The sequence below is a fragment of the Vespa velutina genome, chromosome 11, assembly GCF_912470025.1.
Source record: "Vespa velutina chromosome 11, iVesVel2.1, whole genome shotgun sequence".
Taxonomy (NCBI): Eukaryota; Metazoa; Arthropoda; class Insecta; order Hymenoptera; family Vespidae; genus Vespa; species Vespa velutina.
In genome coordinates this window covers 3,901,506-3,928,998 of record NC_062198.1, presented here as the reverse complement: position 1 = coordinate 3,928,998, position 27,493 = coordinate 3,901,506, and the positions used below count along the sequence as shown (strand labels likewise).

At 33.4% G+C, this 27,493-nt stretch overlaps 1 protein-coding gene across 4 annotated transcripts in view; it reads right to left on the bottom strand.

The window, feature by feature from the left end:
• LOC124952827 (gamma-aminobutyric acid type B receptor subunit 2) overlaps positions 1-27,493 on the bottom strand; it is a 41,841-nt gene that overhangs the window by 1,836 nt on the left and 12,512 nt on the right. Inside the window, exons 3-18 of one of the 4 annotated variants that reach the window (XM_047503299.1) lie at positions 22,798-23,115; positions 22,268-22,372; positions 20,805-20,870; positions 16,945-17,157; positions 14,540-14,764; positions 14,204-14,264; positions 7,213-7,336; positions 6,426-6,542; positions 6,169-6,307; positions 5,972-6,088; positions 5,093-5,254; positions 4,833-4,936; positions 3,388-3,681; positions 2,722-2,966; positions 501-701; positions 32-259 (exon numbers count right to left, since the gene is read on the bottom strand). In XM_047503299.1, coding sequence (XP_047359255.1) covers positions 32-259; positions 501-701; positions 2,722-2,966; positions 3,388-3,681; positions 4,833-4,936; positions 5,093-5,254; positions 5,972-6,088; positions 6,169-6,307; positions 6,426-6,542; positions 7,213-7,336; positions 14,204-14,264; positions 14,540-14,764; positions 16,945-17,157; positions 20,805-20,870; positions 22,268-22,372; positions 22,798-23,115 — 2,719 coding nt within the window. The remainder of the gene's footprint in view (positions 1-31; positions 260-500; positions 702-2,721; positions 2,967-3,387; positions 3,682-4,832; positions 4,937-5,092; positions 5,255-5,971; positions 6,089-6,168; positions 6,308-6,425; positions 6,543-7,212; positions 7,337-14,203; positions 14,265-14,539; positions 14,765-16,944; positions 17,158-20,804; positions 20,871-22,267; positions 22,373-22,797; positions 23,116-27,493) is intronic. The other 3 variants (XM_047503301.1, XM_047503300.1, XM_047503302.1) reach the window with 3 other exon arrangements.

Genomic DNA, 27,493 nt, shown 5'->3' with positions numbered 1-27,493 from the left:
TTTTTATTTGTTTACAAAATATTAAACTCACGTGGTGGTAAAGTAAAATTCACTCTCGGTTCACTGCTTTCCTTACGACGTAAACCGAGGCTTAATCTGCGGTCTTCCTCGCTAGTGATACTAATTATCGGTCCAGAACCACATCGGGGATGAGATTGCTGTGAGCCTTGCGCATCCATTTGGCAAGTCGAGGCGGCTTTAGCACTCGGTACTAGACCAGCGATATAGCCCATATGAACTCTCAGCGCAGACGCTACACCTAAACACGATTACTCTTGATATTAACGATATATACGGGCAAAATGATAATGAATCATTTTCGGCGTGTATCGATTGACCTTACGAAACCTATAATCAATCTCGGCAGCAATACCGCTATGTCGATGCATACGAAAATTCGATTTACTAGAGAATAGAACGTGTTTATTGAAACAGTGATCATCTCCGTAAAATATCCTTTTTTAGATATCATTGATTGAATAAAGATAAATAACTCGTACCGGTAAACGATGCCGTAGATGTCTTTCTACTTGTCGGACGACTGCCAAAAAGGCTGAAGAACCGTTGGAAAACGCCTAGACGATTTGGTCCTTCGGTCTCTCTGCGACGATGAAGCTTGTAAATGTCGGCTAAGCTTCTTCTGGGATCGTCCGGTTCCAGATCCGGTTGACTGCTAAACGCTACGGTACCGCGGCGCATGCCTAATTTCAACAAGGGGTCAAGACGAAAACGTCGAGTAACCCGTATCGAGCGTGATCTCGATGCTTTCAGCGTTTTGGAGTATCTTTTGCTCGTTAAAAATACGAGCGATGCATGTATATACACCTGATTTACTTTACTACTAACGGAAGGATGCTTAAATAAATAATTTTCGACAACTCTCTAGAAGGGTTGAACTGGCTAAACATCGTTCCGTTATATAGTGAAAATGTTGCGTAATTATGTTAATAGAAGGGTGAAAGCGCATCGCAAAAGCGAAAAGCAAACTACGTTAAGTAGAAGAGGAAGGAGAAAAGTAGTTGCATGTATTTTTTCCACGAAGCTTTTTTCGTTAATTTCGTTTATGCGTTTGCATGATGCAAATTTCTATATGTGTTTTATTGTGCATTTAAAACAAATTTGTTTTATTGATAAAGTTTACAAGTTCAAAAGTGAATTTATTAATCAACAATGCTTGAAAGAAAACCTATACACATCCCTTTCGACAAATAAGACCTTACATCGATGTATTTAGAAATATCAGAAACGAAGCGTGCAATAGACGCGTAAGAGATACGATTCTTGTCACAGATACGCTTTGCTATTACTTCGGAGAATTGCTGTTTATTGACCCAAATATCAATCGATATTTTGTGATAAGAAATTTTAATGTAATTGTTTATGCGATAACGTATAAAGGATTCTAATAAACGAATTTGATGATTTACAAAAGAAGCATAAATAATATGAAAGATAGAAAGATAGAGATAGATAAATAGATAGAGATAGAAAGAGAGAGAGAGAGAGAGAGAGAGAGAGAAAGAGAGAGAGAGAGAGAGAGAGAGAGAGAAAAAGAGATAAAGAAAGAGAGAGATAAAGGAAACTTAGAAAGTTCATGCTGTGTAATGATCGAATCAACTTACAATAGAAAATGCTTTCTTAGAACGAAGAAGAAAGAAAGAAACAACTACAGTTTCTTGTTGTTCAACTGTAGTGTTGAAAAGAAAAATTGAAAAAAGAAAGGACAAGTGATAAGAAAAAAGATAAGATAAAAGGTCACAGAGAACGAGAAAGTTTTGTCATGCATGATGAATGTGTCGGTCATGTGATATAAGAGTCGTGCAAATAATATCGCGCGACTTTTTTCTCGTCACAACTCGAATGTTTACATTCATAGAAGAACGATCTCACGAGGTAGCAATATAATTTCGAAGATCTCGCTTTTCTAAAGTATTAACGAGCAATATTCAAGATGATATATTAAGGAAATAACTTTGTCTACCTTTCGCTTCTCCTTTCAAGCTTCTCCCTTCGAACGACATTTTACCAAGATTTGAAGGAGTATGAGGGATCTTTTGTATTCTGAGAATATAGTACACGCACGCAGCTACGTAAGTACCCATTTTGAGGATTTATTCTACTTCACCAAGAATTTATAATTTTCCTATTAGAATAATGTGCAATTTACTATTTTGATCCAATCATTTATTTAACGAGTATGAATAATGGAAAGTGAAGCTGTCAAAACCACAACCCGTTTTTGATTCATCAAAAACAAAACAAGAAAGAAATCAATAAGAGCTCAACGTTCATGCACACTCGGACGTCCACGAGCTTGTAAAGGATTATCATTGTCTCTACTCTAAATTCAAACGTTAAAACGTCCCACTCCATCGACATCTCTCTTATGTCGTAACGTCAAGCAAGTGAGCATAGGTTTAGAAGCATTACGTGCAATAAACGAAATTCCATCACCTTTCTCTGACACCTGAATGGCCGAGGAATGAACGAAGCGAGAAAGCATTAATATTACGTTGATTCCTTCCTTCTCTGCTCGAAACGAGTCAGACTCATCGTGCAAAAAATGTTTTTACTTTTAAACATAAAAATATCTTTAATCACTCATTGTTTTGTTGCATATTATAAATTTATAATTTAGCATCGATAAAAGGATATAAATAAGTGAATGCGTTTTGCACGACGAAGTCTATATAAATATAAAGTTTAAATTGTCGTTCTTACCCGATGGATCGGCGGATGGCCAACTCGCTCTCGGAATAACCGATGGGAGAACGCTGAGCAACAACAAGGGTAAACCACCCCCGATGCTCGGATTTCGTTGTGGAATCGAAGTACTAGAGGAAGCGTGTGATGGTTCGATCGGTTCTTGTGCCAACTGCTTTTCCAATCTGGCCAACTCGAGTTCCAACTGAGCCATCTCACGACGGTAAACTCGATTCTGCACTTCCACTCGATACTGTAGCTCTCTGTGGGATCATGTTAATTGCATCAAACGAGCACAGTTATTTCGCGTTCCATTGAGTCGCATGGAAAATACATGGTTCGAAAAAAAGGCATCGGGTTTTTTGATCAGACAACGAATAGAATGAAAAAAGTTGATCGATATTTGAGACTTGGGGAGAGGGAAACAATGGATAAAAGGAAAGGAAGAATAGAGAGTATAGTTGGATTTTACTCGGTACGTTACGAAACGTTATTTTCTCGTTCGTGACGGCTTTGAGAAGTATGGTTGGATCAGGGAGCCAGATGCGATAACGTTTATTGTCTTGAAGGCCAATTCTGCACTTGCCCAAGATAGAATTTATTTCTTATCGTCGTTTCCCGTTATCTAAAGGCTTCCGCCTTTCACCCTCTTCCTTCCATTTCGATCGAGAAAAGCCCTCTTACCTTCTATCGTCCGTGACGAATCTCCTTGTGTTGCATTCGATCTTTAAGCCGAGACTCTGGACGACAGGATCGGCTCTCTCTCCAGCAAGAATGTTCGCCAACTGAGGTAAAAAGAGCAATGCTAACGTTGCTGTTGTTGAGGCCAGGATTAAAGCAGTGATCGTGACAAAGGCCAAGGTTGCCCGGTCGGACATCAAATTCGCTAACACGACCACGATACCAGAAGTTATTACTACGGAATAGACGCTCATGCCGATGTATTGGGAATCGTTCAAAGCTGGTATCTTCACGTGCCTGGAAAGAGTTTCCATTAAATTTGTTTTCTTCTATGCGTTAGAAAATTCGAAAAGTGTGAATTTCAAGAGAATTCCTGATAATCTCGTTTAACTCGAATCGAGCAAGATCGACCTTCTTTGTCACCCGAATCATTCGAGGAAAGTTCGTATTCACGTTCTGCATTTCCGAAATGCGATTGAATTTCTTTCTTTTTCTTTTTAGAATCTCATCTTTCCTTTTTCATTTCGTCTATTAGATTTCCGTAAATCTATCATGAGACGTGCGTTTTTCGTCGTAGCAACCACTATCTATTTCGCGAGAAAGAGTTTTGACTTTGACTTTATTCTTCGATAAAGTTTTCTTATTTTCTATTTGTTTCGTCTACCATATTATCTCACTTTTTTATTATTAAATTTTAAAACTAGAATAAAATTTTGCCGATCGATGTTTGATTTGATCTATCCATCAGTGATATATTGAACGAAATATCAAGAATCATGATACTACATTTTATTGTAACAAAGTGCATTTGGTTTTCAATTCAAAACTTTTTTCTCTGTTCCATGGAAGAAATCGAATATCCGAAACGCGTTTGGCCATTTATATCGCAGTTAGCATTTTAATTGTTTAATTAACGAATAAGTCGGGATTGTTAAATTAAAGTACATTTTCCTTTGCGCGGAAGCTTTCACAAAGTATTATAGCAGTTTCAATGAGGAAAAACGAATTCACTTTAAAGAGGTAAAATAATAGGTCTCCCATTGTTTTTATCCTTATCTACAGCAGTGCACCCCATTCCGTAGGTTTCTGTCTCATTTCGAGTTGAAATTGTCGCTGAACGATGTAATTAATTAGCTAAATTGCTATGGATTATTTCCCCATAGTATGCTCATTATTCCCTGCGATTATATTTTGGCTCGAAATAGCGTTAATTATTGCATCAGGCTAATACATCGGATCGTTAAAAATATTTCCAAAATAATTTTGTTCATACCAAAGGATGTAAAATTGTAAGTTTTCTCTTAATTGGAATAAAATCGGGATAAAAAATTTCGTTTACGTATACTTCGTATCAAAATACTTTTCACCGAAGTCAACCGACGAGGAAAGTTCAATCAATGGGAAGCTATGGATTAACGAGCCTGACGATCTTTGCTCTGAAAGCTCACCTTGTTTCCCAGGCCATGTAGACACCGACTATGAGTAACAAGCCTTTGTAAACGTAAAGTGCACCCAACCAGCCATTAGTGTGCTGTGAACGACACACCTCCACCTACGCGGAAGGAGCAAAGGCAAGGAGTTAATTGGTCACGGATCGTTAACGGTAATTACAAGTAACGTTACTGAGGATCCTTTTGGGACAACTTGCATTTCGTTCGAGAAAATCATTGACAGATATACGCGTTTACATTTACAGATTGTCTTGTACCTGGAGTTGATAGACGACGCCACGATCTTGCGGATTTATTTCCAAGGTTAAGTTACGCAGGTGACGTTGCATTGGGTCCAAGGTTACCCAAAGTGTCACTACTAGACCGTCGATCAACAGCAGTATGCAGATTAGGCTTATCAGTTGAGTATCCTGTAGCAGCTAGGAATGATATATTCACGTCGTGTATGAATCATATGGAATAATATTTCTAGTACGATTAAAATCGATCATTTTTAGTTCTTTCATTTAATCATATGCTAATATATAGTTTTCCTATTAGATTTAATTTTATTGTGGATGGATACGTATGATCGAACATGAAATATTTTTCGAATAAAAGCGAGAAATTCAAATATCCTGCATATTTGGACATTCTTACGAGAACGACTCTAGTTTCTCCTCGATTTTTGCATATGCATCTCGTTTTCGTTGCATATGTATAATGATTGCCGAAGTTATGGGATCGAAGGAAACTAACAGTGATTTTATTTGCAATTTATTATACCAAGAGCAGCTATCGCTAATTGAAAGCGTAAACGTTAATTGTATCAATTCTCCCCTCCTACAGCGTGGTTTACTCTATACATGGGATTTAATCGAATCAATCCCGTCTGAGCGCACCAGACGCTCTAGAACGAGGAAAAAGAGAGAGGGAGAGAGAGAGAGAGAGAGAGAGAGAGGGAGAGAAAGAGAGGGAGATAGATAGATAGAGAGAAACATCGAGAAAGAGAGAAAGAAATTCTTTCCCTAATTTCTGTGCTTTAACGTAATTAAGCAAATCAACACTATGTTTGACTGCATCAAAAGAGACAAGATTTTTTATTACGTATTTCTATTTCAAAGTAAAATCATATTAAAATAAATTTGAAACCAAACCTTGTTTTTGACGACTCCGCTTCTGCTTCTTGTAAAGATTCTATGAACTCGATAAGTTTTCGTGAACATAGAACCAAAGGCTAAGGAAAAACCAGCTGATAACAGATAAACTCTTGCCTAGAAAAGAGAATATAACAATGAGTTGATTTTAATAGAGAAAATTTATAAATGATATTTTATCAGAAAACGATTCTCACGGTGCACACGGTCGGAAAATAATCATCACTGTCTGGAAGTGTTGCATGATCAAGTCCAAGTAGTATAACCGCACCATAGACGAGACAGCAACCAACTGCAGCCATATTGTTTAGTCTGGGACTCGATAGTTTAATACTTCTGCGAGCAAGCGAGCATGATTTAAATAAAGTTTCTTTTTTTTTCTTTTACTCTCTCTCTCTCTCTCTCTCTCTCTCTCTTTTTTTTTCTACGAAGCACTCTAGATCTTAGAGCTTACTTGTGCTTTCGAAAATGAAGATTGAATGCGAGAAAGGCGATTGCCAGGGCAACGCCGATGCTGGCTAAGCAGGTAACCGCGAGAAAAGCTGCAGGTGCTACTGTCACCACTCTTAACCTGCATAAAAAATGAATACCGTAAAGCTGAGTAAAAATTTATATCAAGATGTCGGAATTGGTCGTTCGAGCTTTGACTATTTCATTGTTACGACGATATGTACAAAATATAGTAGAAACATCAATGGAAGCCAACGTGAATCGTGATAAATGTACAAACGATAGATAGTATATGTAAACGATTTGGTTAACATTTTACGCGACCACGAAGAGAGCACGAGGATAATCCCCTGAAATTCCTCGTTCTACTTACTATGACCTCTTTGAGTTTAGAGAGAGAGAGACGCGAAAGTTTAATCGTAGCATCGAAATTGTCTCATTATACTTGTGAGAGAACTTTTGATCCGACTCCGTATGATTACTCAGAGATTATCCTTCGTTTTCTTCGAACGTATAACATTCTTTAACAAATCTTATAAGCATGCTTTATACAATATTTTCTTTAAATTTCAAACTATTATTGGCTATAGTCATTGATAATCATTTTCATTTTATTCATTCATTTTATCCCAGAAGCGAATTATATTTAAAATATCGTATCGATTTTCATGCAAAATTACTATCATTCAATTCGTTATAAATGTTAACGACCACTTAGGAACATAGCTCGAAAGGCGAGTCTCGCGTGAACTTAATCAAAGATCGTTTGGTTAAATCAAGAGTGATACTACCGGAAGACCCGACGAGCTGCAGGCGGATGCCCTCCGGGCCATCTTGTAGCGACGCATCCTGGACAGTTCATTATCAATTTCCCATCTTCTGGAGTGAAGATCGCTATCTCTCTAATAGAACGGCCTGTAATAGGAAAATTTTTATACGATCGATATCTTTCATGTTCTCTTTATAATAATAATGAAGGTATAATAAATACAAACGTATAGATACGTGCAAGAATATATATATATATATATATATATATATATATATATATATATATACGAGATTGTATACATCGGGGCAATAACGCCAGTAACTAATCATAAATTCGTTATTGCTCGGTGTTCTATCGTTCGGAACATTATTGCGGCAATTATACCTTTGCTTTATGGCGACTGAAAGCCAACGTTAATCGGCCATTGTTAGGTGTTCTAGATCGCTATAGAGAATTTACTTGTAGAGAAAGAAAATAACGTAGATAATATCAATTAAAATTATTTTTTTTTGGTAAGCGGGAAAGATGAATTGTTTGATGGATCAGATTTTTTTTAGAATCAAGATAATCGGCATTTTGTTTTTCGATGAATTGAATCGTCGTATCCTTTACGAATGGACGAGTCCGTGTAATCATTTCAGGGGATTACGTTTTGCCGTTGCGATCGAATCTTGTTGGCCGAGCACGAATTGAGGATAATTGGTTTCGTTTCAGTGTAAAGAGCTACAGAGACGTTGGAAAGGCTAGTTCGATCAGAACCGAGACTTTAATTCCCTTTTCGCGCTTGACGATTTTTGAAATTTCTTTTTCTTTTCTTTTCGATTTCTTCTTTCGACTTGTTCTTTTTTCTTTACTTTTTACATACGCTGTATGTATGTACGTATATACCTATGTCAACTTATCGACCAAAGTCGATAAGTCCAAAGGATATAACTGAGTTGAAAATTAAAGTCGTAAAAGTGCTCGCCAATGTCCATGTCGATGAATTCTCCTCGTAAACTCTTTTTGAAATGATTTTGAACGAATTATGAGATTCGAACGAATGATTCATATTACAAATTTATTGATCATTTTGACAATTTTGATTCATCGATCATACGATTATAAAACGATACGAGGATATAAAAAGAGAGAATTTGATGATAAAAACAATGATCGTCGATAAGAATAAAATTATTTATCAAAGAATATATATAAAAATATATATATATATAAGTATTCATCGTAGGAATATTAAAGAAACGAAGAAGCAACGAGATAAGATGATCTCTCTTCGAGTAGTACGACAAATCGATAAGATAAATTTTTATAAACACGTCTGGTCTACTTTTTAACGACAGATAAAGATAGGCGACAGAACTCGAATAATAAAAATAAAAGTGGTTGCATGATCGTTTTTCGAAGTTCGCATTCACCAAATACTTGGACGTATCTTTCGATGAATCTTTAAAACGGTATTTTCTCTCTCTCTCTCTCTCTCTCTCTCTCTTTCTTTTTTTTTCTCTCTCTCTATTATACATGTGCTCGTTCACAGTATGCGAAAAAACGTCGCATTTATTGTCGAAATATTCGTTTTTTTTTTATCTGCTTTTTACGGATCGTTTTAAGAGTCCTCCGCGAATGGGGTTATTAAACGAAATTACGTTACGTCTATTTGTCATTTGTTAGAAAGTTTTAAATAATACAAAATCAAAATATTTGAATCTGTTATTATTTCGAGATTTTTTTATCGTTCAAGAAATTTGATCCTGAAATCAGAAAAAGAAGATTTTCTATACTTCTAATCATCTTTTTGTCTCTTCACAACTTTATTAAAGAAGCTTGAGACTAAGAACGAAAACTTTTTGAACTTTGGATCTACGTTGTTTTTTTGTGACTCTTATCGAAACTTTCTTCCCCTTTCTTTTTTTTGCTCTTCTTGAGTTCTCTCTCTTTCTCTTTCTCTTTCTCTGTTATATCTTCTCGAATTTTTTTCTGCAATAAAAAGAAAAAAAATTCCGAATAAAGCGATAAAAAATGATGCGAAATTTTGTTGAATTTAACGCACACGAGAATTATTTTTAGGAGGATAAAAAACAGAATACATTGATTACATCGAGAAAAAAAATAATACGTCGATACGAATTTCTATTGTAAAAATCGTGATAAAATCAACGTCAAAGTCTTTCTAAGAGTTCCTTTTCCATCTATACTTTAGCGTCTTAGAGACCTTTATTCATAGTATTTTTCGACTTGAAACATGGAACAGATAATTTCCCTTGACAAACGCGTGACAATCCTTGCTAGCTTCTTTACCCGACGTATTCATATTTTTGTGCGAATCTCTTGCAACGTCTCGTTTGTACTTCAAAAACGTTGTTTCTTTTTTCGTCGTATTCTCAAATTTATAATGTTTTTTTTTTTTTCTTTTTCCCGAAATAACATTCAACAATGTACGCACTAAATTCACAGTTTATTTTATTTTTTTCATCGATTGCAATTTTACGGCCTTGTTTTTTCTACGTCGCACGTTAAAATGGACTTTTTAACAAATCCTACAATAAAAAATTTGCTGTCAAAGTCTTTTTTTTTTTTTTCGTTATACTTTCTTTTTTTTTTTTTTTTTTTTTTATTAAAGAAGTAACAAAAGATAATCTTAAAGTGATCGGAATGATACGTTATGATGCCAAGAAGAAATTTGTCCGGGGCTAACAAAGAAAACGAGTCAGGTTACTTTCAATTTTCCTATCATTTTCCGGACTGCTCTCTCATAGTGATACTCTTTTACGTCGAAAGATCGGCATTGTGAAACGATGCCAGGTTTCTGTCACACGATTTATCAGCACTTCGAGAGAGAAAGTCCAAACTTTTCTTTCTTTCTCTTCTTTTTTTTTTTTAGCCTCGGGGTTTGCGTTCTCGAAGCGTATCATCGAAGAGGTCGATTGCGACCACCCCTCGAAGCTCGATTTGATGGATTATAGCTGTAGGATCGTTCGACACAATTCGACAAGTCCATCCGGATAACGTGATGCTCGTGTAAGTGGAACAATTAAAAAAAAAAAAAGAAAAAAAAGAGGAACGAAGAGAGAGAGAGAGAGAGAGAGAGAGAGAGAGAGAGAAAATACGACATAAAGAAGTGCAACGATGATATATCCAATGTATCGAAACATACGAAAAACGTATGCTTCCTTTTAGGCTAGTCCCATTGAGCGAGAGTAAATTCGTGCCAGTTCATTGACTTTATCTAAAATCGATGCCTGAAAGTGCAGGTAGTAAAAATAAAAAAAAAAAAAAAATAAAAAATAAAAAAAAAAGAAAATAGAAATAAAAAAAGAACAATTTGATAATTGAAGATCATAGTCCGTGCCGTTCGTAAGGTTAACGAGCTGAACGAACGATCTCTCTTGAGCAGAATACTGTTGAGATGCTGCACGAAAAATCTCTCTCTCTCTCTCTCTCTCTCTCTCTCCTTAACTTAAATATCATTCGAATGGAATTTTGAGAAATTTACCGATCATCGAATCGATATCTTCCCCTCCGCTATATTTGAATATCTATCTTGTATCAAAGTCTTGGATAAGAATTTAAATAGGAAGCCAGGTTTGGAAAAGAGGCGAGGATCGGTATGTCACAATTTTCTGTCGAAGCTTTTAAGAGATTGTACGATTCTCCGTCCAGCCTGATTTTTGTCGACCGAGAGACAATCGAGTCGAAACAAAGAAAGTAATGAATCGCGGCCTCGATTTTTCGACACGGCTTGTCGCGTTCTCTTTTCTTTTCACCGTGATCGATCGGCTTGTACCAGTAAACACAGCTACGGAACATTCTCTATTAAATCTCGTCAAATTAATGGACTTCTTTCTCATGTGTCCTAAGTATTTATCGTGATATTACAAGCGACATACGTTACGTTCCTTTATTGAAGATCATAGATCGTACATTTTCGTTGGCATCTTTTTATGCGCAGAATGTTCTTATATAGTCATTCCGGTGCCATTATTTCACCATGCATTCTTGGCGTAGTATCATAAACATTCCGATGCAGTCGGTACATTCAAATTATGCATCGGTATTGTTTCTCAGAAGAAGAAAAATCTCTTGACCCTTTGGCCATTGTTATTAATTCTGTTTTTCGAAGCAGCATATATTCATGCAATAGCACCTTAAAGTTTTTTAATAATCAAGAAAAAGGAATGAATGGATAGTAAAAAAATTGTTTTCAACAGAGATATTTTTTTTATATTTCAAGAATAATATTTTCCTCGAGTTATTATAAACGTTACTACGTAACAAACATGTTGTTTTGTTATTCTTGCTGCCAAAATTCATTTTGTTATATGTGTTCCAATGCATTTCCAATAGCCACTTTGCTCGTATTCGCTCTGATGCATTTATCAGCGTCGAATTTAATTCGATTTCGAGGTAGAAATCGACCGTCTAAATTCTCCAGTAGCTGCACAGACCACCTCATTCTCTCTCTCTCTCTCTCTCTCTCTCTCTCTCTCTCTCTCTCTCTCTCTCTCTCCAACTTTTCCTAACAGAATGTTTACTTTTATTGTTGCATTTTGAGTTTGTACGAAGGACAGAAATATTGACCGGTGCTATCGTCTCTTTCTCACTATCACGCGAGGTCTCTATCTTAACCTTTTTTGTTCTCTTTCGTTTTCCCAAGAGAAGTTCTCTTCCGATTAATTATTCATCGTCGCTTTGCCAATATCCTGTCGTTAGAATGCCAAGTATCTTTGGCCCCATTCGCATGAAGCTTCTATTCTACAATTCCTTCTCGTTTTATAGTTCACGATCTTCTTTATATCGAAAATGCCTTACGGCCTTTACTTTCCAAGTTGTAGAAATCGCAAAAGATCACGGTAACCGTACGTTTGCTCACATCTTTTTCTCATGAGAAAGATTCTCAAACTTTTTACTAAGCTCTGAGAGTTAAATGTCATAGTTTATTAATTAATTAAGATTATAGACTAGCCTCGATTTAACACAAAGAGTACTTATTCAGAAAAATTATTATACTTGGATGAATAAAACTAATTTAAAATGATCAGTGTACAAATATTGTGTTCTGTTGAATTTTATGAAAATTAATTAAATACCATTATTTAACGATGAATTCAATATAACATTAACATTTAGTCTACATTAATAACTAAAAGATTAGTTAACTGAGTATTACATTTCGCGTAATCGATTATTTCTATGAAAATGGACAGTCGCGATAATAATTTAATTGGTCATTAATTGAACTGTGGTGATAAATACTATGCGCAACTTGATCGGCTTGTTATCGGAAAAATTAATAGAATTCGATGTTTAATTCGTTCTTGTGGTTGTTTTACTTTTTGTTATATTAACTGATCGCACATTCATCATAGGATTTGCATGCATTTCCAAACTCACTTCAGTCGATTTAATTATTTCGTGCGATTTCTCCACTTTTTCCTTTTTTTTTTTCTTTTTATATTTTTCAGTTATCGCATCAATTCGAATTCGAGTGAAATTTAAATTATAATTAATTGAAGAAATTATTTTATCGGCAAATTTTTCGATGTAGATAATTTATTTTTATTTTTATTCACATATATATATATATATATATATATATATATATATATATATATATATATATATAAGCGAATTGATATAGAACTCGTTAGACATTTGATCTTAAAATATAATCATGTGTATTTCGTTGACAGTTAAATGTGCCATTTCCACAATTTATATACACAGAATTGAGAACGTAGAAGTATTTTTTAATTACGAATCGATGATCATTACCGTTCTTTCATCATGTTTAATTAATTCATTTTACGTAGAAAACGAATTCATTTTCAAAATGATTTTATTCGAAATGATATTTTAACTTATCCAGGAATATATGAAGTATGTTTTTTTTTTTATTTTGTTAGCCAGCCAAGAAGGACATAATTATCGTGCGTACCAACCATGTTATAATTATCAAAGTCCAGTGAGAAAAAATTGTCAAAAATATTCACTCATTAGAAAGCGCGAGGTGAAAGTATATCGTGTAGAAATAACATTTTTATTCTATTATGCCGATGATATAATTAAAATTTGTCATAATGCTTCGAGACCTTTTCAAAATATTATCCAAAGGTTTCTTTTTGATCTTGGATATTATTATCTTTTTGTTACGTTGTTGTCATTTATTTCTCATCTTACGTAAATTATAATTTCACGAAACTTTTACGTCGTAAAATTTAACGAGTTCTTGAAACCATTATAGTAAAGAAAAAAATTTATTTTATAGGCGATGACGTGCATTATATACACAAAGAATATGATTAAACAATAATAATAATAATAATAATAATTTAGACTTTAATATCATAAGATTTATTAGTAATTCAATACATGGTAACTTTTTGATAGTTAAAAAATTTCTTATTTTCTTCAATAATTTTCTTTTTAATGTTCCTCTATTGCCGTAGAATCTCTAAGAAAAATCGTTTCTCTGCACGGTAACATGATCTTTCGTGGTGGGCTCCGAGCATAGCTTTCACGATATATCGGTTATAAACGAATGCTTTTACCGTAACAGAGATATAGCGTGTGCATCGTTGCGATCTGCACTTCACAATAGAAATCTCATAAATGGAATCATCCAACCGCTTATGTGTCAGTTAGCCGCGATATGTGAAGAGGATATGCGATTTATTATAGTATTACGCGTACATAATTGCTGATGATTTCAGCAAAGCTACGGGCATTTCACGCGTCGAACAACAAGTGCATCCGTTATTATCAATGTCATTGTTCTCTTTCAGAATAAATAAATTAGTACCGGGATAGAATTTATTTGGGACAAATAACAGTAAACCATATCTTTTATCTTGGGATCAATATAATGGATTTAAAGGTCCATTAAAAATGTCAGATGTGGTAGGTTCTAACAAATATTTAGGACAACGTATATATTCAGAAAAGCACCTCTCATTTATGTATGCTTATAATGTATAAAGAGAATATATCAAGATTAATCTAATGTTTTAACTTACCCTGCATTTGATAGAAGGCGGTGATTCCGACGCGATCTGCACCGTCAAAAAAAACTGGCCCCTAAAAGCAGAAACGTTGTAAAAATGAACTTCTCGCTTTACTCTTTTCGGTGAAATATCGACGTAACATCGCTAAGCTAATAAATCCTCCTTTTAGCTACAGAAATGATGGATAGTGTATATTTATTTGGAAATAACTCACGAAAGAAGCCAAATGTCCTTGTTCGATAAATTTTTAATTTCTCCTTTAATAAACAATACTTATTTTTCTTTAAAGATGAGAATGAAGAGTTTTCCTCTTACAGGAATTTTCCCTCGTTAGTTACGTGCACTTACCGAAACACCGATAAAGTGTAAGAGTTTAAGTTGTTCGAGGAGATGTTGGATAAGATCCTTATTTGTGTGCGTATATTGTGCCATGCTCTTATTCATTCGATTTAGTATAGTTTCAGTATTGGCCAAAGCCAATGCCATTGCCCAGACAGCATCATACGTTTGAGCAGCAAATTTCGAATGAGTTACACCTCGTTTCGCAAGTTCCGAAATGAAGCCTCTGGTTGTCTGCGAAAGAAGTCAGTTTTGTTAAATAAATTAGCAAATATTAATAATATCTCTAATATTGGCTAAAGTCCTTGTACCGAAAAAGTAGGTTAAACATGTTCAATGGTACATTCGCTTTAAAGGATATATTGCATATTATATCGTTCTATGAAATAGATCCGTACGATCATGCGAATTTGATATGTTTAATATGTTTAATGCAATACATTAATATATGAATCAATGTTTACTTGTGTTCTCATCGAATCACGTTAACGTTATAAGTCGTTTTAATAAATGTAAATCTTAAAGGATTGAAAGAGAAGAGACATCGGAAGAAGACTAGTGAAGGATCAACAAAGTCTTGTCTTATAAATGATCGAAATTGCTTTTTATCGATCATGTACATATCATTCTCGAAGGCTTTTCTATGGTTTCGTATAATCGAGATCTCTCCGCTTATCAACATACTCGTTGATACGAAATTAATCGATCTTGATCTATAATCATCTTAATGCGATAGCTCTGATTATAGATTGAGATTTTTTTACTAAATTGAATGGATTATTGTATATTTGCATGGATAAAATCGAAAATTGTATACATTAGAATTTTCTATCTATAAGATAATTTTTTAAACAATCTTCTATCATTTCAATTACACGTTGCTTGTATAATTCAACGATATCATTTAGATCGTTGGTTTTAGTCTTTTTTTCTTATTATCCGTGTTAAAATTAATCTATTAGAACATACAATCTTTTAATTGTTTCACTCTATCTATTTTACTTTAGTTTATAATACTTAATTATTTGAATTCTATTTTGTCGTTTTCGTAGCGAAAGGTCTATTTTTCTTATGTCCTTGAGAAACATCGACGCACGAAGTGGAATGGTTTAAAGAAGAGAAGTGCCCGGCTTATTTTTTCCCCAGAATATTTCATACGAGAGAAGCGAACGATGACAATTGAAACGTAGCAGAAGTCGGCCATTCGCCGCCTACACGAAATGTTCGGCTTTCAACGGGCCAAAGCAAGATTATATATGTATACGTGTGTATATATATATATATATATATATATATATATATACACATATATATATATAAAATAAAAGAAGTGCCCTGTGACGCACATATTAAAAGAGCAGTCGCATACTTATGCAGTCGGCGACGCAATCGGAGAATAAAACAATAGAGTTTCACATTTTATTTGAATTTTAATGTATCAACCGATAAATATTAAGAAGTGAATGTTCTTTAAAGTAGAAGTGTAATGAAAGAATACGAGTATCCTCTTTTCTTAATTCAGTAAAAAATTTCCTTTTATTTGTTTAACTTTGTAAAGTTATTTAAATTCAACTAAATTCAACCTATTCATTAGTTTGATTACCAGAGTATAGCAATTTTGGTAGATATCGAGAACGTCAATAAAATATTCCAAGTATTCTCTTTCTCCGGCTGAGCGTTGCTCGTTTGAATCAAGAATATGGAATGCCAGTGACTTCATCTCTTAGTAACTTCAACAATGATAAAAGCTACAAACAGCTGCAAACTAGCTTTCTTCTCTCTGCTTGCTCCCGTTTTCGCTTCTCTTCAGAAGTTTATGATTATTATTATATATCCGTGACAAAGAGAATTACCCTAGATATTATTATATCTAAAAGTTTTCTAACATAACATGCGTAGTGTTTCTTGCCGTCAGCTGAGAAAACAGTAGTTTTTCTCTTTAATTGGTAATTGTATGAAGCGTATCGATATATATATATATATATATATATTAACGTTTGATCCCTTTTATTATTATAAAGATTATTACACTTTGGCTTAAATCGACAAGGACGGTAGATAAGTTTCCAAGTAATATCGTTTTCACGATTAATTGAAGGATGGAACGAAACGACCAGCACGATGAGAACTTAAAACAAGAAAGAGAAGAAAGAATGCGAAGCTTAAAGTGGAAGACCGAGAGTAAGACGAAAAGAGATTTTCGTAGACTTCCATTAGTCTAATTTGGATCGTTACGTATTTTATTATTATAAATCCCGGCTTTTATTAACGGCCACGTTCGATGTGTATATATATATATATATACACATACACATATACACATATATACCTTCCTTTCCTTTTTTTGATTAAATATTATCGATCGAGACTCGATCAAGTAAAATCGATTTGCCTGCATTTTAGTCAAATCTTACCAAGCCCGAAAAGCTGGTCTCTCCTTTAAGAACGGAACCGTAGCTTTTAACGATGATCAAACCATCCAAAGCCTGCGACAACTGAAGGGCTGAACATTCCTCGGGTCCTGACTCCCACCAATCGTTTGTCATCTCGGATGGATTTGTCAGATCGATGGTGTCACCTGGTAGAATCCAGGCGTAATCCCCTCCGTGCATACCGAGTTTCCAAGCCTGGAAACAAGGGAAGATAATACAGCTATATGGATTATTAATCGTCCGTTCTTTATTTAACCATTTTCGTTGGCTCCGTATTGGAATTGTGCGAGTTATTTTCGTGATAATGTCGGCCAGTTCTTTCCTGAAATTCAATTTCCTTGAGTACCTGCTTTCTGTGTTCCTTTTCTGTTTTTGTATATTCTTGAAATTTTCTGGAGTATGTTTAAATAGCTTTGCTTTTTATACTTCATTTATTTGCATTTAATAACAGAACTAGATCAATCGGAATTATTGTCAGAATTATCGTAGGATGAAGAATTCTGACTAAAGAAATAGATGATGGATTTAGACATTATTAATGATTATTTTTTTTCCCGAAGGATAGACACCCTTCGATATAATGAGAAATGACATCAAGAGAGCCATCCTTCGTAAAGTCTTTATAAAGTATATATACGTCCATTTGCCTTCTTTCATTTATTTCTGCCTTTCCTTTCTCCCCATTCGTTTCTTTCAATCAACACCGACCTTTAACTACTTTTAAAGCAACGACAATCGATATTAAAATGTTACTTACAGTACTAAAATATCGTATATCGTATAAAAAAAAAAAAAAATTGAAATAATTCATAAAATATCTTTTCCAAAAAGCAAGAAAACATTGCGTTCTCTTTGAACCAAATACACGGATTATTGATGAAGGAACAATGTTACAGTAGAAATAGTTTCCATTCTTTATCTGAAATACTTTCTAGCAGATAGTTTTAACTCGAAAAAATTGAATTTTAACTTGTTCAACACAATTGTCAACGAATGTTATTCGATATTATGAACTCCATTGTGTTTTAATAACTTCAAAAATAGAAAATTTTAAGCCTCTTTGAGCATCGATTTATTTAAAGAAAAAAGTCATTCTAGTGAGAGAAATACGAGTAAGGCAAATGATAGTCTTTACCGAAATCCCGAACGAAAAATAAAGAAAGATAAAAAAGGAGAAAAAAGACGAAAGAAAAAATCGATACAACCATCATTTCACAGTATCGAACTTTCTCTCTGCCGTAAATCGGGTTCTTCTTTCTTTACCTTGCACTTCAACTAGGAAAAGTAGTAAAAGTGATAATAAAGATATATATGGTCTAGAATTTAAAGTCCTGACCGCCGAGATTAATAGTAAAAGTTATTCAGAATTTCGAAATAGAATTTTTTTTATTTTATGAATTCGTTATTAATTACATTAGTTATAATATTTGTCACATTGTTATTATTTTACCGATCTTATTATTTTAGAGAATTTTAAAGAATTTCAACAAAAGTATGTTCCAATCGATCGCGTGGAAAATTAAGTACCGTTCATTGATAGGTAGAAGAAATCGTTGCCGTTCTTTCTAGCAAAAGAAAAAAACTTGAGATTCGGTTCGCATGACTGAAAATGCATTTGTGCGAAAAATTGAAAATCGTTAATGGAGAGAAGAATTGTACATTTTTATTTCATTTGTAAAAATATAAATAATGGACGATTCGAATCGTAAATTTTATCATTTATTTTTGTAAGAAATAATTAAGAGATTAGACGTCAGATTATTTTTACAGTTATGATACTTATAAAACTAAACAAATAATCAACGTAGAGAAGAAGATGTAATATCTAATATGACCTATAAACACTAAATATATAATTAATATTATTAATTAAAAAAATTTTTTTTTATCCTTTATCGTTTAGAAAATATTCCAAGGAATTTAGCAGATATTCAAAGATATGTATTTCGTATAATAATAAATGACCCTTGTGAGAAAGTCCATTGGACCGTCGAGGGTATGTGTGCTAAATATTCCAATATGGAACAATATAAATTGTTATTCTGTAATATTTTCGAATAAAATGATTGATCGATATAATTTCTTACTTATTTCAATTATTATTATATCTTGTGCGAGATCGTGCAATTTATGCGTTTGTCACTATATAACAATAAAAAACAACAAAAGAAATTGAAAGAACACAATCGATAATTTGATGATAATAACAATATATTTCCTCGTGCATGATTATGTTTTGTTTTATATAAAGTAACAACAATGGCCTGAATGGAAAGTTCAATTTGGGCCATCGATGGCTTATATGGCATTCGACGTGTTTAGCGTCATGAATTAAATTTTTATATTTCATTTTGGAACTTTTCTCTTCTTCTTTATTTCACTTTTCACATGACTCGTTCGTATCCTAATTTGATGTGATCGAATGTTACAAGGAGAAACGGTAAATGATCCAACCAATTCTATTAGGATCGATGTACTCATTCATAAAACTAGACACGTTAATACGTCATTCTCTCGCGTGCGTTATTCACATTTATCAGGAAGTACAAGTAAGAAATCGTTTTTCATAATTCTTGTTTCTTATTGTATGAGTTATAGATATATAGAGGTGGAGACGAAAATATTCTCTCGGATACCAGAATAATAAATGACTATTAAATATTGAAAAAGCAATGGTCGAATCGATTCGTTTGAGTGTCAGGAAAGCCCGTTAGAGATATTGCTTAATATAATGTACTCGGTGAATGCTGACGATCGGTTTATTGGATCGTTCTTACGGTTGACCAAGATCCGATCGACCAGATCGATCTTTGCAATTTATAAAGAAGAAATTCTATTCGTCGAATTGTTTATCATGTGTTCACATGAAGATACGCACAATTAAGTCGCAGAAGTTTTAAGAGCCGAGATATATCTTAAGAGCAACATCTTTATTTTACATCCTTCCTAAAACGGAAGCCATTAGGTTTTAAAGAAACTTAAAAGCGCAGTATCTCTTGTTCTAAAAGATATCCGCTTTAAGGAATGCAACCCTGACAGATTTTATTTTCCTCTGACGTTTTTATTTTAGACTTCGTAAAAGAATTTTTCAACGTTTGAAATAACATGTAAAAAGTTGTTTGAAAAAAAGTTTTTCTCCCAATTCGTATCAGTTCTTTTCTTTTACATTAATTTTTAGTAAAACTTTTGCTTTTGAAAATGTAGAACGTGTGCGACGACTGATTAAACTTCACTAGTTCTATTGGATTATAATTTTAATGTATATGACATACGTGGTATTTAGAAAGAAATTCAAAGTATTATGTAATGTGATTTTATGAGGAATCGTAAGCTTGATAATCTTGGCATATTCCATTGTTTTAACGCAATAACATGCGAGAGGGATGTTTATAAAAAAGTGTATGATGTCTACTAGAACGAGAGTGGATTTTTTTTTAAAGGAAAAATTTCTGAAAGTACATGTATATAGCTCTACGTAGTACATACTCTAAGAATGTAAGATACGAAACTATATACGTAAGTTTTATAATAATTAGTACATTTTCTTTGTACCTGGAGATTAGATTAATCAAAGATATATCTTTCGATGTATATTTATACAATCTGATTTGAATTTAAAAGTATCTATTGTGCTTGAAAGTTATGTGAGATATTGATTTATAAACAAATTCGATAACTATTTTATAAATCATGATGATAGATTTGAACATTACCATTGGAAAGATTTACTTTTTCGAACGAACTCCTATTATTATTTTTCAATAAAATTATAACATAGTGCTTTCGTAAAATATACAAAGTTTGAGCTGAATGAGAATAAGAAAGATGAGAGAAAAACTTACCTCACAAAAGATAAGGGGCGCTAGTCGTGACGAGAAACTGCTGATGATGATTCGTGTATCGAGTTCCTGTAATAAAACGTGAAGTTGATAGAACGTGCGCGTAATTATCTTGTAATTAACGAGCCGATAATGATTACTAACGGAATCGAACGATGGATTAGATGGATAAATAGTTAGATAGATAGATAGATAGATAGATAGATAGATAGATAGAGAGAGAGAGAGAGAGAGAGAGAGAGAGAGAGAGAGAGAAAGGGAGAAAAGGAAACTCACGTAACGATCTGCAAGCGACATTGTTCGTTAGAAAGGGGATAGTCAAAGAGACGAGAGGATCGTTACGAGTTTCTATTCACGAAACATTATTCGACAAACATTTTCTTTTTTCTTTTTTTTTTTTTTTCAGATTTCAATGCTTCGTGAATCATTTCATATTTTAACACTTTTTTCGATCATGTGCTTGTAATTTTTCGAAATATCTTCAGAAACTAAATAATAATAAATCATCAATTCAATGTGTTTTTTACGTTGACAGAGATGACGCGTCATCACACATTTGTATTTTCTTTATTTGGTCTTCAGGTCATTCTGATCGTTTTTATCGCTAGCTGAGAATCGTTCGAACGACGACAAAATGTCTCCTCTATCCTTTTGATAGTATTGTTCCCAGGGAATTCTCGTCGAAACGATTCTGTAGAATTGATAGTTTTACGAATCTATTACGCGTATATGTAGCGGATCGATATCTTTCGTCGAGTTTCTCTTTCTCTCTCTCTTTCTCTCTTTTCTTTGTCTATTTTTTACTCCTCTTCTTTTACCTCGGTTTTTATAAGGCTGAGCGAGTAGTCGGTAACAAAGACTATTCTTCTTTATACTCTTGTTTATACGTTCGAACAATGCGAGAAAAGTTCGATTTACGCGGGACTTTCGGTTTGTTGGAAATCGTAAAACGTAGTTAATGCATACGAAAAGTAGGTTAATAATTCCACTTGACTTTCGACGCTACGTTGCACTCGGGTGTTTCACACGTAGTCGCGAAAACGACTAGGGCCAGCCTTCCTTGAACGGAGCGTAAGAGTAATTGCGTTCGCCTCATTTAACGCGTCGACCTAATGGGCTTTAATGTACCACCCTAATTCTTCTTCATAAATTCCGTTATACAAAAGACTGGGTACCTTTATGTAGTATCTTCTTACGTGACGCTTCTTATAACGAAAAGTTTTAAGAAGTCGTCTCGTCTTTCGATAATTTTCCAATTAAAACCTTTCGAAATCTAATTGGAATTTTTGTAACTAAATAGAGTGCTGTGGTGATTATGTTCCTGGAAGAAATATTCGAAGCGCTTTTAGATAAAATAAACGACGTGAGAATTTGCTGAGATGAAAAGGAAAATTGATTATATTTTATATAGTTTGAAGCTAACGTGGATGCGTTGAGAAACTTCGTAAAATTGTAGCCTGTCTTACTTTTAAAGTTCGCAGTTGTTCCTTGTAATCATTTTCAGCGAACGTGATGGTTGCCGTGCACGTGATATTAGCTTGTTCCAGCTCCGTTACAAGATCGTTCACTGCCTGCAACGATATTTCACAAATTTTTAAGAATGTCTTAAAATTTTTTCAGTTGTTTATTGATTAAACGTATTTATTAATACGTTCCGTGCCACGTGTAGGATGGATGATACATGTTAAACTTTACATTCAGGCCACGTGTATAGACGTTGACATATTTATTTAATTCGATAAAAACATATATTTTATAATAAATATAAATCCATAGAATATATTTTCATTAAAATAATGAGGCGTTATACAAAATGTAGTATAGAACAAAACACATAATTAAATGATTACACATGTAATGATTGTTAAAACAAGAATATCAATCTTTGGTCAAAACATTAAATGGCCTAAATGAAAAGTCGAGCAAAAACGATTTGGCACGGAACGTGTTAATCAAAATCATAGGATTGTAATTAGACTCGTCATTGATTGCTTACCAGAGAGTACATATCGCCAGTTTGTGAAAGTGCGGTGACAGTATCCCAACCATAATGTTTGATCAAAGCTATCCTCGCAGAATTGTGACTCGAATCCGGAGCAACAGTTCGTAAGAACAATGGAAATTCGGTCGTATCTGAGAGAGCAGGCGCGGTCGAGCCAAAAGATACTTGAATCACGTTCCAGTGACGTACGATCTTTGCCAAGGTTTCAGTTACCTCGGAACATGCTGTACCAAGAAGAAGAGGCATCAGCTTGTTAGTTCTTTTTGAGTAGAGAGCGTGGAAGAATCTGTCCACGGCTACGCCAGGATCGCACTGAAACATGAGATTGGAGTAAATTAGAAGAAAGAAAGTATTAAGTTAACCTAGATTGAATTTATGTTATCTTGTATTATTTGAAATTTACTATTTTCTTTGAAATAAGTTTGTTGTTGTGTACATTTCATTATTTATTATATATAAATGGAATAAGATTTAAATAAGTTTGAAATAATATTCTACGTATTTGTTTATCGTGAAAACAAAGAATTTGTAATCTTAAGAGAAAAATATCGTACAAGATTGAATTGGATTTGCACGCAGGATGAAAATATTTTTGGTGTAAAGTGAAGGATTATTTCAATTATCCTTACAAAAGGAAAAGGATGGGTTTTGGCTACCTGTGATGTCACTTGACTACCGAATAAACGGAAAAGGAGGTTTATACAAATTTGTTAAGTCCAGTAAGATGAGAGAAAATCGGGTAAGTCTTAACGAGTAATTATTCAACGCGCCTTGGCTGAGTTGGAAACTCGAAAAAGCTTAAGTGTCTTCTTCGTGCATCGTGAGTCCTCTCATGACGGGTCGAGAGAAAATAGGAACTTCTTGATTCAACTCCTGTTCGAGTGCTTCCCACTTTACGTTTCGTTACAATTTCATTGGGTTCGTGTCGAGGACTAGCTACTTGAATACGAAATTCGAATGTTAAGTTATTCTGTGTCCAGATAATCTAAATATTAATGAAATAGTTAAGGTAATAAAAAAGAAAAGAAAAGAAAGGAATTATTATATTTTACATGGATCCTCGTTAGTTCTTTTTTTGCTTAAAATATTATATGTTTCCCGATATAGTATTTAGTATGGCACAGAGAACAGAGATAAATATTAAAAGAGTTTTTATATTCGAAACGAATATTTACAGAATTTTTAATGTCACCTTTAAAACGTTTTAATCAGGCCCGTTTTGTTTGCTGTTTACACTGTGACTATAAAATTAATTTTCTTTTCGTTGTATTTTATAAAAAAAAAAAAAAAAAAAAAAAAAACGGAGCTCATTGATTTCTAGTATTTTATTTCGTTCCTGAATGTTCTCGCTGATGTAAAAATGATAGTTTAGTATTTCTTTTATTTCCTGATTCTGATGAGACTCATTTGCTACTCTTTTTTTTTACATCTTTCAGTTTTAATTAGTACCCTATTGGGAAAAAAGCTGAACGTACGAAAGAACCAATACGATATTTGCGCTGTATTCCTCGGCTCGTCAAATCTCATCTCATAATTAAGTTAAAGCTCGATGATGGTTAACTCTATCCATGGCTAAGATGAAAGTGTAGGGGGACTGTAGTATCGCGTTCGATACTTCACTATTCGTTAAAATGGAAAAAAAAGTATTTAAATCTGGCGTTGCACATTGCAATTTCTCACGACAAGGCAGATATTTCGGTTTAATAGATATCGAAAAATCCATCGTAGAAGTTTCATTAATATATATGGAAATATTTAGTAACAAATTCACCAATCCTTTTCTCTCTTCTGTCGTTGTCCACTTTTGTCGAAAATTCTCATTATTATTTGATATTTTACATGTCTTCATGTCGGTACAAAAATATTTATAACGGAGATTCTTTTGTAACAAATCATGTCTATACATTTTTAATTTTTTTTTTTTTTTTTTTTTACATTTTATAACTTCGCTTTTTTAAGAACGTTACAAATATTTGTGTGTAGATGATTTCTTTTTAATTATTTTAAAATTAGATGATTAAGGTTTTTTCTTTTTTTTTTTTTTTTTTTTTTTTTTTTTTTGTTATAAGTATTACGACATTGGAAAAGTATTCAAAGAAAATAATGGTAAGGGTAACCGACTTGTAGCTGGAAACCTGTTGCGAAAGGAATTCAATATCGATGGATACTCGATTATACGTCTTTGTCCATATTGAAGAGTTAGATAACGTTTTAATTAGATTTATATTTTGTCAAGAAATCTACGTGTGAATTTATTCTTTGTACAATTAATAATCAAACGATGTATTCTCGAATTTCTCTTTTTCCTCGTATCATGATAAATATAAAAATAACTATCTATATGTTATGAGAATATTTATTAAATAAGTATTTTAATACTACCGATGATATTGAGAATTCGAAAAAGTGAAGCTGAAGAAAAGCTTTTGAACATTATTTGGAATAAGGAGCAACATATTTACGAGATTATAGAGATGCAAGTTCCATGCACGATATTGGAAGTTGTAACGTGACGCTTCCCTTAACGTTGACAATCTTTTTTAAAAGTAACGCAAAAACAAGAAATAAACTGTGTTTATTATTTCGATTATAGTCTTTATTTCTTATTATAAAGTACGAATTTTAACTACTTAGTAATTTTAACTACTTAGTATTTTCCAAATTTTAATCATGGATTTTAACTTTAAATTAGAGGAAAAACTATCATTTCGTGAGTCTGTAACAGTTTCTAACCAATTTGTGTTCGGTCGAGTGGATGTTATTACTTGTTAAAAAAAGAAAAGAAAAGAAAAGAAAAAAAAACGGAAGCGTGTTGTCGACACTTTTCAAGTAGAACGAAAAGACGTTTAGCAGATTGCGAATCGTTGCCGATAAATTGTTACCAATGCAAGCCGAGAAGACAATGATAAAAGTAAAGAAGTAGAAATTCGAAGAATAGAAGAAAGTTGAAATAGATTTTTAAATCGTCACGGTAAACACTGGAATAAAACATGTGACAAGACGAGATGTTTGGTAACTATGAAAAATACATTTTTCTGCAGTGTAGATATATCGGATTTTTAAAACGTTTCCTTAAAATATTCATAATGATAATATACTCAAAATTCAAACCATAAAAATTAGATAGAAAAGTTTTCTTTGTTTGACATATCAATGACATTTAAATCATATATTTTATTAATGAAAATTTAAAAATATTATCTATTTCTTTATAAGATACAATATCAAAGATATTATATAACTCATATCTCAGAGTTAGAACTTTTCGAAATTATAATGCATAGAATTGAAGTTAGTGTTGATAGAGTTCACAAAGAATTCATAAGATTTCTTAGATATATCTAGATAGAGAATTCAGAATGTGGAAAAAGGAAAGGACGATGATGCATAGGGGGTTAAAAAGAGAGAACAGGATGAAGGATGTGAAAATGACCAGAGGAAAAATCGCGAAAATTTGAAAAGGATCGATGCGCTGAACCAGCAGGTGTACTGGCCTCATGTTGATCTCTTTTTCCGGAGGTGTTCCTCGTTCACCATTTTGCCCATTTCTTTCATGCTTCTCTCCGATTCTCTCGTAAAATGCTGATGCCATATGAAGCCGCGCTCGTACGTCATGTGGCGAGGTCGCGCGATAAACGCCAGCTGGATAAAACATTTTCTTCTTCGGCCGGTTGCCTCTCGTTTCTTCCAAAAGCCCTTATGTTTGGGGAAGAGAGAGATAATAGAACAGAAAACGAGAAGAGACTGGTGTATTTTGTGATAGGATTGTTCGAAGCCCTCCCATATCCGAGATAAAGAACCTCAAGACTTTTTAAAATCTGGTTTGAGTGAATCACTAATGTACCGAAAATCAGGTTAAGTACTCCATGAGAAAGTTCGAATATTAAATTCAATCGTAAAATCGATTCGGAATTTTTTTTTTTTTTACTTTCAAACTAGTCCACAGATAAATTTTTAAATTGTTTAATTGATCTCGAATAATTAAGTTTATCATTCGATCTTCATTCAATCGAAATCGAGTACCAATTTACAATATTTAGATATCTTCGACTTTTTTATTCAGAAAGTTTCGAAAGAATTTGCTTAATTGTTCTTCTTTCTTTTTTTTTTCTTTTTTCACCGTATTATCTTAGACAATAATAAGAACTAGCTATTCATATAAACAGCTATTTGTAAGAGAAATAAAGATAGAAGCGACAGTGGAAAATTGGTTGGCTGCTAATTCAATCAAATTCCCTCGATTACGTTTCATTATCACAATGGAGTCGATGATCGACATTGAAAGAGAAAAACGACAAAAGTTGGAGAAAGAGAGAGAGAGAGAGAGAGAGAGAGAGAGAGAGAGAGAGAGAGAGAGAGAGAGAGAGAAATACAATGTGAAAGTTTGTGTTCTAGCCAAGAGACTTTTTGGATATACTTTCGTATTAATACCATTAGACTTGTTTTCTGAAACTGTCAAATATTTTATAATCGACAATTGTATGGTTCTCACAATTTTTTCACAAACGATACACCAACTTTGTAATATATATTATTGTTAGATATGTGAGTATACTGAAATTTCTATAAGCAATTTGAGAATCGATCTTAGTAGAGCAGCTTGCCTAAGGCTATTGGCCACTCGAAATCTCTTGTTATACGTTGTAAAATCAATAGTGGTACGTTGTAGTATGATACGGACAAGGATTCT